The following is a 19,007-nucleotide window of genomic DNA, read 5'->3' on the forward strand; positions in this document are numbered from 1 at the left end:
GACCTGACCTGAGAGCCCGTGTGTGACCTGACCACAGGGTTTATCAGTGGCCTCAACGGCTGGGGAATTTGGAACATTTGCTTAGAAAGTGGGGCCTTGAAGCTGGGGTCTGTGTCATACTGGGCTTTGCACCCCTGGTATACAGTGTCTGCAATACAGCAGATCCCCTGATAAATGCCCACGAAATAAAGAAGATGCCCACGGGTCACAGCATGGCTACTTGTGGTCTATAACATGATATAAACAGCATGAGACCATCTTCAAAATTCAAAATTACGGAAAGCATGGCTACACTCGGACAGTGTATAAAATATCATGACATGAAGAAGCAGAAGAGCATTATATGTAAACTCACATACAAGCGAAGTGAATTATGAAGCCAAGGATGAAATGAGGGAGGAGGCGCAGCCACCAAGCTGTCGGGCTTCCTCCACTAGCGGCAAGCCGACCCCAGCCCAGGGCCCGACTTACCTGCCAGCATGCTCACCACCGACAGGAGGATCTTCTCCACGCTCTGCACGGGGCTCCACCTCTCGGCGCTGCTCTCGTAGCCCATGGGGTCGTCGCCTGGAGCGTGAAGGATGGAGATGCAGACTCTGCCATCTGGGTAGACTGCAGGGGCCAGAACACACCAGGTGAGCCATAACCAGGCCACTGCCATGGCAGGTGGTGAAGACCCACAGAGGAAGGGAGCAGGAGGTGCACACCCAGCCAACTGTCTGCACAGCTGGAGCACACCCTGAGGCCCCATGCATCAAGCTCTTGTCCCCAGGGCACTGCTCGACCCCTGAAGGGCTCTAGGCTGGGCTGTCCAGCTCTAGTCATCATGGGACAAATTCACCTTTGTATGGGCTTTAAAAAATATTATATCCAAAAACAGTAAATGAAAGGTTATCTGGCAGTCAAATATTTCACAAAAATATCTCATATAATTAAGACTATTCACAATACTTTTCAGATATTCTTAATTCTACCATTAGATCCCTGAAAAATATATGTTCACATGGCTAGGACAAAGGCAACTGGAATTACTTAAATACCCAAAAAAAGATAGGCACTGAATTTCTCTTTGTAACTTATTCTAATATAAAAATAATTGTCTGTACTACCTGGAAATCAATTTAACAAGACACCCAAGGCTTGATTAGAGAACAATAAATTTTCCATTCACAGCATGTAATGAGTCCTATTAAGGAAGTTAAAAGCATCTCTTTTCTCTCATGCATACTTGGAGAGATTCTCAGAGGGTTTGGCATATGCTCAAATACCCACGAATCCATCTGGATAGACACAATTGTAAAATTATAAAGCTATTAACTTATAAGTGAACCCTTTGAGTGTCAACGTCACTGTGAGCGACTCTTTTTTCGATGGTTGTAAATGTAAATAACAATGGAATAATTCGTATTTTGTTTTGTTCTTTTTTTCTGTACCTCAGGTTATATATTGAAATAACTTTTTCTCATGTTGATCCAAATTTCGAATTTTTATGCTTTTTTAAATATTGACATATTAATTGTTATAAAGTGTACTTACATTTTAAATGGTCCTTTTAATTTCATTTATCTTTGCAATAATCGTCGAAACTATGCAGTGTGCATGATAAGGAAGATTTTGCTAGTCGACATTTTCATTGCTTCACGGTACAGCGTTGGCATTTTGTTTATAAACTACTGTTTTTCACTGTTGATATCTATTGATATATGTCTCTACTGTGAATGCTGTCTGTGTTCATTGTTTTTTTGTACGTTATGAAGCTTTCTTTTTTAAAAAAGAATTTATGCAATATCTGGCATACTTTTTGCTTGTTATCCATGTTGCTATGTGTTTTTTCAAATTATAATCATAGGTTTTATATTATGTCATATATTATACTTCAAAAGCCACACTGAAGGAAAGAATTTATTTTTTCTAAAATAATTGTTATAGTAAAATAATTTTAATGCAATAAATTTTTTGCAAAATTGTGTCAAGGAACACTGCTTACAAAAGAAGAGTGCATTTACTATACATCGTGAACTTTTCAGCAAATTATTATGAATAACTGTTTTTATAGACATTTTTCATTAACTGCATTTCTCATCAAAATAGCCTGGCATTTCTCACACGAATTTTAGCAATTACGCATGGCACTTAAAAGGGTTAAAATAAAAATGCATCTAATTCACCTTCATTCGTAAGAATTTAGAATTATGAGTGGTTCTAAACAGCCTTTCTGTTATACCTCGTCCCCCACTGCTCCTGTTCTAGTGCTTTCTGCTCTTTGGCTATCCAAAGACCATGCCACAAACTCCCACTGAAGGACAAGGCTCAGGAAACTGCACAATGGTGTGGGCACCTGGACCAGGCACCCAGACGCTTTGAACAGTTCTCTCTACCAAAAAAGCAGAGTAGGTGTCAAGAAGTTTTCAACTAAAGCGTCACTTCTTCAAGGTGACGGTGCTATGCAGTGAGCCTGCACACCCAGAAACAACAGTGTCCCTGCACACCCCCCCTCCACCAAGTCCCATCAGTTTCGTGTCCTAAACCTCCCCGGACCCTCCACACCCACGTTCCTCTCCCCCAGCCCACCACAGCCACGTCCTAGCCAGGCTGCCCGTCTAGACCTGACACCACCCCACAGTGAGCCCTCCCAGCCCACACTGATCACGCTAGCCCTCATAATCATGCGGGCTCCCTCAGCAGCCAGCCATGCTCCTCAAATAGACACCCAAATCTGTATCATTGCCCAAAGGACTCAAGTGGTTTGGCCCCTACTCTCCTGTCCCCTCACTCCTTCCCCTGCTAGGTCCCTCCCATCTGGCAGACACCCAGGAACTCCCATCGCTCTTCCCTTACAGACTTGAGCACCACCTCTGCAGGGCAGGCCCCCACGTACATCACTGACAGTCCAGCACCCCCATCTTTTATTATGTGCTCATCACTGTATCCCAGGAACTCAGTAAATGTGTTCAATTATTTTGTAAAGTATTTATGGACTGACCAATTTTTATGATAATGGCAGACCTATCAAATAGCACACATCCACTTACAGTAAGGCCAAATTTAAAAGCTACTTATATAACATTAAAATAATATTATCAGACTGTGCCTACTACACATTCACATAATCAATTCATTGGCCATATTTGTTTCTAACCCCACATCATAGGCATTGTTCTAAAGACTATCTTTGATCAAGTGATATTTTTTTCTAAAAGATTTTATTTATTGATTTATTAGAGAGGGAAAGGTAGGGGGAAAGAGAGCGAGAGAAACGTGGCCCGCAACCCAGACATGTGCCCTGAGAATCCAACTGGTGACCCTTTGGTTCACAGGCCGCCACTCAATCCACTGAGCCAACCAGTCAGGCAACTCTTACTGTTTTGCATTTAACAGTTAATCAACCTGATTTGCTCACCCTTCAATCAACTCTATCAACCATAATATATTTTTAAACTCTTGGATAATATAAATTATCTCTGAGATTCCCGGAGGTCTTTGTTCATCTGAGTCTCCTCCCTTCCTTTCAGCTGCATCTTTGAAAAATACGTGTTAGATGTTTAAGCAAAGTGTGACTTACCATTGATACAATAAAAATATATTTGAAAACTCAAAAATTCCACCACTTTTTATTACTTCAAACACACACCAAGGTAGGTGGCAACTAATGCACACCATGTGTACACCTCATTCAACGTCCACCACTCCCAGTTCATGGCCAACCTTCTCTAAAGATGGTATGCTCCTGAGCACCCACGTGTATAGAGCTGAACTAATGCTGAGCTAAGAAAAGGTACAGAATGGTCATCACCTCAGCAGTAAGTGACAAATTCCTAATGAGGGCTTGAGCAGCAAGTTCCATGGGAGAGCGCATTTCCCACCAGGTGGGCAATCCTGGCCTGTCCTGGGAATGAAGAACTCTGGGCAGGGCTTTCAAACATGGAGGTGTAGATGGCGTAAACTAAGGGGGACGGTGTGCCAGGTGGGTTCATTTTTAAAGCAAGAGAGAAGTCAAAGGCTTAGAAAATTCTATAAATTCTTTCACAAATTAAATTAGCCTTTGGCTGCTTGATATGTAAAAAAAATAAAGGGAAAAAGAAACTGGTTTCAAATAAGTAAATACTTCATTGTTACAAAATAACATATCTTACTTCTCCTTAACTATTAAGACCATGATTAGTGGCAATAATAATCATTTATGAAAAGGAACATTATTTTAAACATCATAGAAAATACAACGTATTTCCTTATTAATTCTCTTATCTGAAATCTCTACCTGTTCAAGGAAGAAATAAAAACTACAGCCATTCAGGAATTCTGATCCCTGCTACAAAACACTATTTCAACTAAAGTACAATAAATTTATTTAAATGACCTTATTTTTCTTTTTAAAATGTTTGTTTTAGAAAAAAAATTTACAGAAAGAAAAACTCATCCCACTGCTAAGAGAATCATTTTTAACATCCTTGTGCTAATTTCCAGTTTAAGTGTAACAAACTTACAGATTACAACCTGCTTTTCTCATTCAATTAGCACAAATATGATCCCATATCATTATTTTCTAGATCATTTAAAATATCTATGTAGTACTCTAACATATGAATTAATACAACTTACTTAATTCTCTATTGTCAAAAACTCAGGCTGCTTTCAGTTTTTTCACTGTTAAAAACAATACTTTGATGAGGACCAGTGTAACCCTCTGAGCACTCTCCCACTTTCTTCCTATAACCCATACCAGCAGCACGGCCAGCACAAATGGCATCCAGTTTGAGGTCCACATTTTCTTTGATCTGCATTAAACCGTCCTTCTAAACTGAAATCACCAGGTCAATACCACCATCATTAATTTGCTAAAATTCAGAACATAAAAATATTTTCAGTGGTCTGTATCACTCACTGACACTACCCTTCCTGTGGTTATACAATCTCTGGGCCCCTCCTGGATCATCATAACAATTTCTAAAGGCACTTACTGTTTGGATGAAACATCTCACAGGTAAATCTCATCTTTGGGGGACTTAACGGGTAATCGAGAGGGAAACTCAGGATGGCAGGAAAAACACCAAACTCAAAGCAAGTGTCTTCTGGGCCCCTGGAAGATAAAAATACATAGAACTTGAAGGTAGATTTTTCAATGCCTATCACACTTTAGAATTGAGTTCAGGAAATTTTTACCATCTTGTTGCACATGAAAATATTATCTAAATACTAATAACAAATTGGTACTTTTTTCTGAATAGAAAATAATGTCTCATCGTCCTGTTCCAATCTGGTTTAAATCTTAGGTACAAGCATAAAGATAAAGTTACAGGTAGTTTTTACATTAACAGAAGTAACAGATGGGCAGCAGAACCTCTACCTTCATAGGATCAGAGAAAAGGAACGAAGGCCAGCATTGTAAAGTCCCAAGGACTTTGCTTTTCTGTGTATGTAGTACAATTACATTTTAAAAGAAAGATATAAATCATGGCAATAAAGAAGGGGCTGAGAATTGTTTTCCAGAGGCTATCTTTTTATTTTTAAATGCACCTGAGAGTAATTTCTGTAACCTTCCAGAAACAAGAGTACACATGTGGTCCCTGCCAGGTTCCCTACAGAAGACCAGATGTGCACACGTGCAGCAGTGCTGCAAGCAAGCCCTGACCCGCAGGCCCCAAGCTCCAGGCCACACCCTGCACCTCCACGGTCACCTAAGCACTTGCTGTCGCTAGGTACTGCACGCCTTGTCTGCCTGGGTTCACCAACTCCTCACGTGGAAAGTGGCAGAGATGAACTAAACCACTTCAAAAGTCCTATCACATTTTAAAGCTCTCTATGCATAAACGAACACTCTCTCCATCAACGTACAACACACTGGCCAGCAGGAGAGAAGGAGTGAGAGCCACCAACTTGTGTCTTAACAGAGACGAACTCCTCCACCCCACCCCAATGTCATTTACAAAATCTGCATTAGAGCAGTTAACAGATCTCAGACCGTCTTCCTATGTAAACTTTTACAGAACACAGACTTGCTGGGTGATAGCTATAGACACTGCAACAGCAGCAACCACTCTGGGTATGACCCATCAATTCGGTAAGAAAAGAAATCCCACTCTATGCCTGTGAACCGAGAGGAAGTCTCTTTAGAATCACCTGTCTCCTTCTAAGCTATGACCCTAACATATCAGTTCTGCAGCACAGTGAGTGCTACCACAGGGACCAAAGCCTTGGCCACTGCAGACCTGCCACCTCTCCAAATATTGGGTTGGCCAAAAAGTTCATTTGGTTTTTTTCTGTAAGATAGCTCTAGCACTTAGTTGTCTTTAGCTTCATTCAATACAATTTTATTAGATTGTATTGTGACAGCTGTCAAGTCAGTGTGCAATAAAAAAAAAAAAAAACTTATCAAAATTGGTAAATTTTTGTGTAGCCATTTTAATATTGAAGATGGAAGAAAATATGAGACTTTTTCCGCATATCATGCTTTATTACCTCAAGAAAGATAAAAACACAAAAAAAGATTTGTGCAGTGTATGGAGAAGGCACTGTGACTCATCAAACATGTCAAAAGTGGTTTGCGAAGTTTTGTGCTGGAGATTTCTCACTGGACAATGCTCCACAGCTCCGCAGGATAGACCAGCTGAAGTTGATAGTGATCAAACGAGACATTAATCAAGAATAATCAATGTTATACCACGTGGGAGACAGCCGACATACTCGAAGTATCCAAATCAATGAAGTTATTGGTGAAAATGAAAAATGTATCTTTTATTTTACAGAAAAAACTAAATGGACTTTTTGGCCAACCCAATCAATAAATACAAGACATGACACAGGAAAGAAATTAAAATATATTTATTCTAAAACAATATATAATTTTTAAAATTGTTTTTTAAAAGTACAAGTGTATTTTAAATTTTAATAAAATTATTTTGATTCAGTGAAATTTAAAAAATGTATAGATTTGCAAACATTAGAAACAATATTTATCTCCACAATTAAAGGGAAAAGACAAAACTTTCAAAAGGAACTATACAATAAATGACCCACGGACACGGACAACAGGGTGGGGATCGACTGTGGGAGCAGGGGGTGGGCGAGGCAGTGGAGAGCAACAGGGGAAAAACTGGGAAAACTGTAATAGAACAATTGAAAAAAAAAGAAGAAACTAAACAGAGCTTTAGTTTCCTTTGGTGCCAACACTCAGGGATTCCGATGACACCACCACAGCAAAGCCAGGATCGAGTCACCAGCCTCAGAGGCCGGGCTGTAGTGAAGTGGTCAAAATGGGAACAAGGCAAGGAGTGTTTGGTGGAGGTAAATATTTTCAACCTAAGAAGACAAACCCTCATTCTGAAAACTGTGTCCTTGCTGCTTTGGGAGAAGCCACAGTGAATAGCTACTTTGTTTTGGAGGGTGTCACTGCATGACAGCGCCCAGAGCCTTGGCCTAAAACCAGGACAGGAAAGCCACGTGAAGAGGTGGGCAGGGGTGGGGGCTGCTGGAAGAGAGGTGGCCCAGCTGCGCTGCAGGGAACGTGTCCAGCCTGGGACAGGGCTGTAGGCCAGCAGCACGGAGCAGCTCCGGCCCCGCTGTGCTCCTCCTGAATTGTGGCCTGGAGTCCTTCCTTTCTGCACACAGGGTCAGCAGGGACCACACGCAAGAGATTTCCAATCAGCCCACGCCTCTCTTCCAGCAGAAGAGCTCAAAGCAGATAGTTAAGTGCCTTTCCATCCCTACTCCACATGTCTTTCTGATGAAAGGTGTCAGGAAGAGCAGCTTTCACTGAAGCAAAGCTGGGACAAAGTGACTTGGGTCCAGGTCCTAAACCAGTTCAGTCCGGGAGTGAGGAGTAGAACACAGTTCAAACTGCTAACCCAGAGGCCAGGCAAACAGAGATACTATCTTAAAAAGCAACAGTGTTACTATGTCAGGAATGCGTGCCAGTGCTTCAATCTCTCTGGCACCTCTGATTTAGTACAGAAAAAATGTCTGGGTAATGTTTCTGGAATGAGCCAAAAGGTACTTGCTCAATACTTTGATAACAGTTCTTTGTTTCTCATAATAGCGCTTTCTTAAAAAAAAAAAAAAAAATCCACTGGGTCTGCCGCAGCCTCATAAACACGATGAAACATTTCCTAGAGTGCTCCCACATCTTAAATATCAAAGTGACTTTCAGACTCTGATTCCGCTACTGGTTTAAAACCAGGGTTCCTTTCTCTTTCAGAGGCGCTGGTGCCTGGGACAAGCCTGCAGCTGGGCCCATGTGGGCAGTGGCATGCCAGCTGACTGATGGAAAACACTGGCGAGCAAATTCCTGAACCAAGACAGGGAGACATAATTAGTATTATTTTTGGACAAGTTTTAGTGCCATACTCCAAGGGAAAAAGAGGTGACAGCCTCACTTCCTTCACTAAGCACCTAATCTCAAAACCTTCAGGAAAAAAATAGTGCAAGAAAAACAAAGGTAACAAAACATTTATCTGAGGTAAATCCACACATTCTTCAAAGCCTGAAAATTATTTTCCATCTTATTGATTAAAATAATGGCCTAAATTACTTCAGAGCTCTGAGACAAGCACTCTTATTTGTTGAGACAGGCATTAAAGCAAAATACCCACGCTCCGCTCCGTCAAGGCAATTGTTCCCAATCGCTCACTCCGACGACTGGCTCGAGCGAACCGGGCGGTAAGGAGCAAATGCCGAGAGCAACACAAAGGTCCAGCCCTAACCACTGTGCACGGCGCCTGCTCTGTGCGAGGGACAGCTGCCTGCTGCCACCGTCGCTCAGAGCCGCGGCACCCCAACTCCGCACCATCCATGACAGCTGATAACCTCTGGAGCCCGGCACACCTGGTGTGAGCCACCTGCCCTCAGGCGTGTCCCACCCAGCACCCCAGCCCACACGGCTCTCCAGCTGCGGCAGGTGGTGAAGAAGCTGTCTTTGCTGTTCCCTTTTTCAGGTTTGTCACAGGCATGAACAAAACGTCTCATACACATGACAAGGGTTTAAATAATAGAGATTGTAAACCCATTCATCAGTACTTAAACTTGAACTGGATTACTAAGGGACAGTTATGATTCAATGACAGAACCACCTGGGGCATAAAAAAGAAAGGCACATTGCTTCATAAACACTCTCCACTTCTAGAAGGGCCACAACAGAGTCTGGCAGGCCACCAGCGGTGCCAATGTCACAGTATGGTCAACACATTTACTCCTCAAGGAAAAGCAGATCAAACCACAATGAGGTCCCACTGCACACCCAGTAGGACAGCTGGAGCCAGACAACACCAAGTGGGGGGAGGAAGTGGGGAAATGAAAACCCTCACATGCTCCTGATGGAAACGTAAATTGGTGAGCGAGCTACTGTGGAAAAGTTTGCTTCTTAAACCATTAAACACAGATTTACTGTGCCCTCCAGCAACTCCGCTCCTGAGTACGCAACCGAGAGATGGAAATGCATGTCCACACAGACAGCTCCCAGCTGCACTCAGGCCCACACATGGCAACGCCCAAGTGCCCGTCAGCTGGTGAGTGGACATGCCAGATATGACCCATCACACAGCGGAACACGACTCAGCAACAGAGGGAGGAACCACTGACGCTGCAACAGAGGAATTCAATCTATGCAGTGCACTGGACACCAGAAGCCAGACACAGAAGACTGGATACTTTATGATTCCATTCACAGGAAAAGTCCCGAAAAGGCAAAGAGCGCCCTGCAGTTGAGGTGGGGATGGGGACTGACCACAAACAGGCATGAGGACCTTCTTGGAAATGTTCTAAAACTGGATTGTGCGGATGACCTCAAAACTATCTATATTTACTAAAATCACTGACTTGTACACTTAGCACAGGACAATTTATAGTATGTAAATTACACATCAACAAAGCTGTGAAGAAGTTTACACTGCGGGACAATGCCTCAGGCCATACCTGGGTTTCTCAGCCTCAGCACTGCTGCGTCTTGGGCCAGGCATTCCCTGGCTGTGTGCAGGAGACATCGCGTGTATTGCAGGGTGCTTAGCAGTGTCCCATTAGATGTCAGTAGTGGCTTCCCCCTGCTCCCAGCTGTGATAATGAAAAATGTCTCCAGACATTACCAAATGTCCCATGGGGGAAAAAAGTCAACCCCAGTTGACAACGTGGTCTAGGCCTGTTGTTCCATAATTTGCTTCTTCCACTCTTAGTGCCACTGTGGACACTTCTCTAGGCCAGTATGTGATTCTGCCTGAACCTCTTCAGAGCCACATGGCATTGCACTGTACGGATGATCCATAAGTTACACTGAACAATGATGTGTCCATATTGCCGCAGCAATGTTGCAGTGAACACCCTCACACAGATCTTAACAGCACCTCCGTTGAAGAAATTCCTGGGGTTGGGACTGTTGGGTCACACACAATACAAATCCCAAGCATCTATTTTAGAATCTCAGGTTTATTTTAGTAGGTGCAGCACCCATGAGAGGCGCTCTGACAGTCTTCTGTAAACGAGAAAGCCTGATGTTAAGGGTGGCTGCTGCGACCATGACATTCGCACCCGTGTAGGCAGAGCACAGTCCCAGTCCCAGGAGAGACGATAGCTGGGAACCCTCATGCCCGTGGTGGTAAAGCAGCTCGGACCCAGATGAGCCACAGTAACACGGGCGCAGTCAGCCAAGGGGCCCCACCATTCAGGAAGGGGAAATCCTTGTCATTTCACCACAGCCGACAGATACCCTGGTCTAGAGAGTATAGCCGCTAGGCCACACACCCGGCAAGGAGACCACCACTGCTCGCTGCTTCGAGAGTGCCAGGGCAGGGGCCAGACAAAAACAAGGCGGCAAAATTCCAAGGGACCTGACGCCTTTTCCAGCCACTGAGGATAAAGGCTGCCTTGCACTGCAGAGCTCTTGTCCTTCTGAAAGGCCCCAACGAAAGAGCACATCCACCTCCGCAGTAAAGGACCTCAGACAGCTCTCCATACCACGGCCAGGCACCAACAAGATCACAAAGCTAGATACTCTGAAACATAAAGCTACTAGTCTAAAAGGAAGCTGGATCTCTTTGTTTTGATCCAGATAAGTGAAGGTCAGAGAGGCAGTGACTGGCTCAAGACCTTTATAAAGCCATGACAGCCATACAAGCTTGCTGGCCGGCCCACTTCCCTGGGGCTGACAAGAAGCCCCCGCCCTTCCTACTAAGTTATAGGCTCTGACACTACCTCAACAGAGAGTCATCAGAGTGATTTTCCACTATTAATCAGAGAAAAGGCTGGGGTGGTTTTATTATTTAGTTCTTCCCTGTTCATTAATTTGTTGTGCTCCCACCCCAGTCCCTCAATCTTGCTCTTTCAGGGTGGAGATTTGGGGTCACCCCTGACATGCCTGTGTCTGCGGACAAGGGCCCTAGTAACAGGTGCTCAGCACTTGTGTCTGGAACATGTGAAAAGTTGTTTTCTCCCTGGCACAGCTAAATGGAGGCCCCAAAGGTAAGCTGCACACTCTGGAAAATGAGACAAGCATGGCTTTTATACACACCAGGGTATGGAAGAAACTCTGGAAATGGTCAAAGAATAAAAAGAAAGAAAAGAAAACCTATCGCTAAGTAGGGAAACTCAGCCAGCTGTCTGCCAAGACAAGCGGGGGAGCCGAATCAATGAGAGGACAGTTAATTCCTTAATAGATGTTTTAAGCACACTGGTGAACGGCCTCTTGTTTGTGAAAGGATCTGGAACGGGACCAAAACCCACAAACTCACCAGATCCTGAAGCAGGGGAATTCCACACTAAAGCAAAAGCCTTATTCAAACATAAAAGTGCTCTACCTAAAAAATAGTTCTAATTGCTTTTTAAGACAGGTTCTCAAAATATTGATTTAATTTTATACTGTTTATCTGAAATTAGTAATAGTTACCCTAACAGATTTTAAACAATAAACACTATTAAAAAACCAAAGTGAAAGGCTCATGTGTCCCTTTAAGGGCTTTTAAATAGTCTCTTGGCTGCGCAGTCACTACCTTGTAGAGACAAGAGGCCTATCAGGTGCCCAGGGACCTCCGCACTCAGAAAGACCTTCCAAAAACCTGCCCCTACAACCAGGCCTGCTGCCTGGTGATATGAATACATGTCCACGTTAACAAAAGGAGTGCATGTGATACAGTAAATGAGAAAAGCAGGTTACAGATTAAGTTCCTACAGCCTGATCTGCTGTTTCTTTAAAAACACAAACAGCTATGCTAACAGGAGTGCATGCTGCTGTTCCACTGCACGTAGGACACCGCTGACCTGAGGCCCTCAATCCAACTGATCACTGCTGTAGGGGTGAACGACTCAAAACCGTACAGATACAAATACAGGCTGCAAAGACATCCTCATGCCAGAAACAATGAAACACAGAAAAACTATGGGCATCATGGACCCAAGCAATGAAGGTATTACAAACGATCAGGAAAACATTAGCATGCTATACTGTCTCTGGATAGTTTATTGACTTTTAAAATACTTTGCTTATCAAAAAACTCATCTTCACATCCGTTTTCACATATCAATCTCACCTCACAGACAACAGTTAGCAGCAACTTGTGTCTCAGACTAATAGGTAATTATTAGGAACTAACATCATAGAAGCCCTGGGCAAATTCAGAAAGTCTGATGACATTTAAAACTACATCCTGAAACCAGAGTCACACTTGCTGCAATAATGTCACGCTTCTTCCAGTCCCTCCCCATTAGGGCACTGCATCCACAGGGAACACTTCCTAGCTCCCTAAAGACCTCATCTCACTAAGGGAAAACTGAGGGACTGACCATAAATCTCCCTAAGTGTTACCTGACCACATTTTCTTGAAATACACTAAGTCTAAGAATAGTCAAAAATTGCTCATCTGAGGCAGAAAGAAGACAAAGAGCCTGGGTCATAGCACCATAGAAGACTCTAGAATCAGAGGTCAATTTGTTGTTTTTTAAGCAACATCACAGTATGTGAAATACCATGAAATCCAGCCACAATCTTTCTAGAATAGGGCAGGAACCGCACTGGTCACCTCAGAAGAACTGAGCATGTCTCCTGGTCAGGGACGATGGAAGACCAGACAAGACACACAGAGGAAGGAGAGGAAGAGGGGGAGACCAGTCCTGGTGCCCAGGCAGGGTGGTCACGCCACACGAAGGAGCCTTTCCCACCCCAAGGCCTCAGCTCTCAGAATTTCTTGAAGCCAAAGCCACACATGCTGTTGACAGCTAACTCATCACAGCACAGAACATTCAACATTTATTATTTTAAAACTCTATAAATGCATAACACTACTAAACCTTTTACTGGGGCTAAGGAAACACTTTAATTTCTTCTGGATAAATGCTCGTGTTATTTTTGGCCTTTAGATTAGCAGAACAGAGAAGAGCTAAATTTCAAAGACACAATTAGCCTTCTTTTCTAATCATCACTTCAGAGCACAGTCGCGCTGCTAAATACAATGCCCAGGCCTAATTTCCGGTCAAGTTAAGACTAACAACACATATGATTAACTTACATGATCAATGCCTCCCATTCAAAAAAATTCTCTTCATTCATGGGGCCTGCAGGAAAAGAAAAATATCCACATTGTCACTTTGAAGGCAATTTTGGCTATTAGAAGTAAATTAGAAAAAGGTTAACTTTAGTACCTCACCTGCCACAATTCCTTCCGGAGGATTCAGTGTTAATTCTATAAAATTAAAAAGTAAAACCATTATGAAACAGAACGAATATTATGTTGGCATTTTAACAAAACAACTGTAGAAAGTATAAAATTATAAATATTATGGTATACATATTAGCCAATCAAAATTCTTTATACAAAGTGAATTCCTGCTCTAGTTATATGTCTAATAAGACTATGTGAAGAGTTCTGTACATCAGCAAAAAAGCAGAATGTTAGAGCTAGAAACCCCTTCATTTTATAAATGAAGAAACGAACAGTTAAACTATCTTTTCAAAATATTCTTGCTAGTTCTTTGTTTTTAGATTTTTTAAAAATTTTTATTTCATTTTAGAGAGAGGGAAGGGAGAGGAAAAAGAGGGAGAGAAACATTGATCAGTTGCCTCTCACATACACCCCAACTGGGGACTGGTCCATAACCCAGGCATGTGCCCTGACCTGGAATTGAACCAGTGACTTCTCCCTTTGCAGGGCAATGCTCAACCAGCTGAGTCACGCCAGTCAGGGCTCTTGCTGGTTATTTTGGTTAAAGCTCATAAATCAAACACAGTATATTAGTTTCCAACTGAAAGGTATCTCCTGTCATTCAGAGACAAACTAGAGATGTGACCAGAGCTGAGGCTTCAAAAGCTTGACCCTGAATCCCGTACATCGAGCACTGTATGGGCCCCTGCCAGCCTCTATTATTACTGCAAATCTATGAGCCCCACAAATGTGATGGTCCACAGAGTGTCAGACTTCAGCACTCACAGGAGAAACAGCATCAAACAAGTGAGCAGCAGCAGCATTGCTCAGCATCTTAGGATTAGTAGTTGATGAAAAACTTGAGGCCCAGCTCTGTCACTTAGAAACTGCCATTAAGAAATGTCATTTCAATTCCTGGCCTCCTAGTTTTTATATGAGAGGCTCCAAAATGAAACCCACCCAGTGAACGAGTCTGGAAAGAAGAGGTACAGAAGATAAAAACTCGTGGGCAAGAAGAGTGGCAACACGGAAGTAAGGAATCAGGCCAAAATGCACGCCCCGTTTGGGCCAAGTGCTGGAGAAATCACTAAAATAGTGAGAAATGTGCAAACAGAAGAGTGACAAAATCAAAAGTTGGTTCTTTGAAGACATAAAATTAACAAATCCCTACTACATAAGCAAGCCTAAGGACTAGAAAAGAAAAAGTAATCTGTCATTATTCACAGATGCTGCACCACCAATATATAAAGACAGTCCAAAAGAGCCTAAAGATAATTAGAAAAAGCAAGTCTGCCAAAATTGCTGAATAGGTCAATATATATAACTGAGTTGTATTTCTATATACTAACATGTTAAGAGAAGGAAAGTCTAAAAAAGATTTCAATTATAATGGAAAACATGTAAAAATAAGTTTTTAACAGACACAAGGGATCTGTAACAGCTGAAAAGAACTTATTAAAAGAAGATTATATCATACTCATGGATAAAAACTCACTATTATAGTTATCAGTCCATCACAAAATAAATCTATGGGTTCAATGCAACCTCAGCCAAAATCCCAACAGGTGTTCTTGTTTGAACTTGACAAGACTATTCTAAAGGTACATGAAAATGCAAACAACCAAGAATAGCCAAGACTCTCATTAGAAACAATAAGTTGAGAACTCTCAAGACTTAACCTAAAGCTAAAGAACACAGGGCACTGTGATGCTGGCAGATTCATAAATCGATGGCATAGGCTAGTGCACGACCAGAAACAGACCCACGCAAATACCCCTGGTTCACTCCAAACGCACTACTACAGAACAGAGGAAAGGACAGTCTCTTCCACAAATGATGCTCATCTTTAGACCAAAAAATACAACTTTTTCCCTATTTCACACGACATACAAAAAACAAAATATATAAGAAAAGGGGGAGAAGAGACATGTGAGATAAAAAATATATACCAGTCTCTGTCCCAGCTCCTGGCACAGTGCTCCTGAATCCCCTGGAACTTCTTAAGCGCTAAGAGCACCAGGGGCATCTTTGATTCTACCCTTTGGGCTCTGCCCCCCAACCCCCACCCCCAGATCCTGACACAGGGTTCCTAAATCCCTTAACTGCCTGGTTGACAGGAGCCTCTTCCGTTCTAATGATGTGACTTTGGGGGACTCCTGGGGGCTCCTGGATGAGGGCTGGTCTTCAGAAGGACTAAGCTATGATTAGAAAGAAGCTTGGAACTTTCAGTTCTGCCTCTCTCCCCCCCATTCTCCAGACGGGGGAGAGGAGCTAGGGATGGAGGCAACGACCCATCCCTATGGGAGGAAGCCTCCCTCGAATCTTATGGCGTTCAGGACGCTTCCAGGTTGGTGAACACTCGGAGGAGCAGAGAGAGTAGCACTCCCGAGAGGGCAGCGAAGCTCCGCACCTTTTCCGCATACCTTGCCCTACACATCTCTTCCGTCTGGATGTTCATCTGTGTCCTTTATCCTTTAATAAAAACTAGTAAATCATTTTCCTGAGTTCTGAGCAACTCTAACAAAATTATCAAACCCAAGGTGAGGATCAGGAGAACCTCCAATTTATAGCTGATCAGTCATAAATATAGATGACAACTTGGACTTGCAATTGGTATCTTAAGGGGAGGAGACAGTCCCATTTCCAGGTATGGGGTTGGTCGAAAAGTCCATATGGTTTCTTCTGTAAAATAAGACATATTTTTCATTTTTACCAATAACTTTTTTGATTTGGGTATTTTGAGTATGTCAGCTATCTCCTGCATGGTATTCTGTTGATTGTACTCAATTAATGCCTCGATTTGACCACTATCAACTTCAACAGGTTTACCCGACCCTAGAGCATCGTCCAGCAAGAATCTCCAGCACAAAATTTCACAAACCACTTCTGACACGTTCGATCAGACACAGCACCTTCTCCATACACTGCACATAGCTTTTTTGTGTTTCAGTTGCATTTTTACCTTTCTTAAAATAATAAAGCACAATATGCCAAAAGTGTTGTGTATTTTCTTTCATCTTCAAGATTTAAATGGCTACGCAAAAATTCACCAGTTTTGGTTATTTTTAAATGCACATTGATATGACAGCTGTCACAATCCAATCTAACAAAATTGTTTCAAATAAAGTTAAAGACAACTAGAGCCATCTTACAGAAAAAACAAACTTTTTGGCCAACCCAATAAATGGTGTCAGAACTAAGTTAAATTGTAGGACACCCAGCTGGTGTCTAGAATTGCTTGGTGGAGGAAAATCCCCACACATCTGCTTTCAGAAGTGTTGTAAGTGTGAACGTAAAGAAGACACACAGAAGGGTAGGTTTTCTAAACATGGCAAAAGATGTGAACAGACATCCACAGAGACATGGATGGCAAATCACGATGTGGAAAAATGTTCAACACTGTGAGTCACAGGGAAATGAAAATTAAAACCACAAGAAGATACAACTCTACATCTTTACCCATAAAAATACCTTTATCAGTCAGGACAAAAAAGATAAAATTAAAAAGACCGACACCACCACATGCTGGCAAGTTTAGCAAATGGGATCTCTGATGCAGCATTGGCAAATGCAAAGTGGTCTGATTACCCTGAGTTAAACAGTTTGACCATTTCAGGCAAAAACAGTTTAAACATATGCTTACCCTGAGACCCGCAATTCTACTGGTGGATATCTACTCAAGAGAAATGAAAACATATGTCCCCATAGAGGCATACATGAATGTTCGCAGCAACTTCATTCATAATAACCCCAAATCGGAACCAACGCAAATGTCCACCCTCTGTAAATGAACGAGGTGTGGTCGCATGTACAATGAAAGAGCAGTTGGCAATGAAGGAACAACTCTTTGACACATCCAACAACACAGATTACTCTCAAAACACTAAATGAAAGGAGCTTATCTATATGAAACTCTAGAAAAAACAAAACCATAGTAACAGAAAGCAAATCAAGAGTGGCCAGAGGCCGGGGTCCACAGGGACGTGAGAGGGGCTGCAGAAGGATACAGCGAACCTTCGGAGGCCACGGAACTGCTCCGTGTCAGGACTGTACTGATGGCTACGCCGGAGTGTACACTTATCAAAACCCCAAGAATGGTATATTTGAAATTGGCGCCCTTTATTGTGTGTAAACTTTATCTCAACAAGCTGACCCCCCCAAAATTAATTTCAGTTGTTTTATTAAATATAAATAATACATCTCTTAGAGGATAACATATGTTCATAGGAGGACTAACAATAAAGTTAATAACCAAAAAGTACTTACCATAAAGGAAAAGACTGATAAAATTAAGAACATTAAAAGTAAGAAACTATGCCCTAGCTGCTTTGGTTCAGTTGGTTAGTGAGTCATCCTGTAACCAAAAGGTTGCAGGTTCTATTCCTGGTCAGGGCACGTACCCGGGTTCCAAATTCGACCCCTGGTCTGGATACATATGATCCCTGGTCTGGGCATGTATGGGAGTCAACCAATAGATGCTTCTCTCTTGCATCAATGTCTCCTCTCTCTTTCAAAGCAATGAAAGAATGTCCTCAGGTGAGGGTAAAAAAAATCTTTTTAATAAAAGAAATTCTGACATGAAAAGTTTTTTGTTTTTGTTTTTGTTTTTTAATTCAAAAGGCATCTTTAAGAGTAAAAAGGTAAGCCCCAGAGGAAGATGACATTTGCAACAGATATAGCCAACAAAGGGCAAATACCTGAACTTTTAAAGAACACCTTACAAATCAATTAAAAATATAGAAACAATCTAAAAGAAGTCAAGCACAAGAACTGAATAGGCACTTCATACACACACACAGTCAATAAGCCTGACAAAGCATCCACCTCATTAACCATAGGGAAATGCAAACTAAAACTACAAAATCCCCCTATGAATCCACCTCTGAAAAAATATGGAGAAATAGTAGGTAAAATGTCACTGGAATAATTACAGTTTGATATGTCACGTTTTGGCATGCTCCCTGAAGAGACAGAATAGATGCAGACCGAGGATACCAGCTTAAGCAAGTGAGCACTCAATGATCCTAAATCTTATAAACAAAGGACAATTTAAATATTTCACCACTGTCCTGAAAACAGCGTTCTAACTGGTTTAAAAGTTTGCCATGTGTCTCTATTTTGCTATATAATTTAATGTATTGAAAGGTACACCATTAATAATTCTAACCACAAAAGCATTCAATTCCAGGTGATATTTCTTCTCTTTATATTTGCTTCCTGGTCACAGCTGAAGCTCTGAGGAGCTATACAAAGCCGTGGGGCAGTGGGCAGTGGGCAGTGGTTTAGGTGCCCCCCACTAGGCCAATATTACTAGACTTGGCCAACCATTTATCAAATATCAATCAACATATTATCAATTATACTTTTTCTCTGCCAGCACGATTCTAAGCAGTGGAG

At 42.2% G+C, this 19,007-nt stretch overlaps 1 protein-coding gene across 1 annotated transcript in view; it reads right to left on the reverse strand.

Annotated features, from left to right (window-relative positions):
- UBE2G2 (ubiquitin conjugating enzyme E2 G2) overlaps positions 1-19,007 on the reverse strand; it is a 31,344-nt gene that overhangs the window by 2,616 nt on the left and 9,721 nt on the right. Inside the window, exons 2-5 of the mRNA XM_090267828.1 lie at positions 13,617-13,652; positions 13,479-13,524; positions 4,959-5,077; positions 472-612 (exon numbers count right to left, since the gene is read on the reverse strand). Coding sequence (XP_090123954.1) covers positions 472-612; positions 4,959-5,077; positions 13,479-13,524; positions 13,617-13,652 — 342 coding nt within the window. The remainder of the gene's footprint in view (positions 1-471; positions 613-4,958; positions 5,078-13,478; positions 13,525-13,616; positions 13,653-19,007) is intronic.

Source organism: Furipterus horrens, unplaced genomic scaffold (genome assembly GCF_987537825.1).
Source record: "Furipterus horrens unplaced genomic scaffold, mFurHor1.1.pri manual_scaffold_1, whole genome shotgun sequence".
Classification (NCBI taxonomy): domain Eukaryota; kingdom Metazoa; phylum Chordata; class Mammalia; order Chiroptera; family Furipteridae; genus Furipterus; species Furipterus horrens.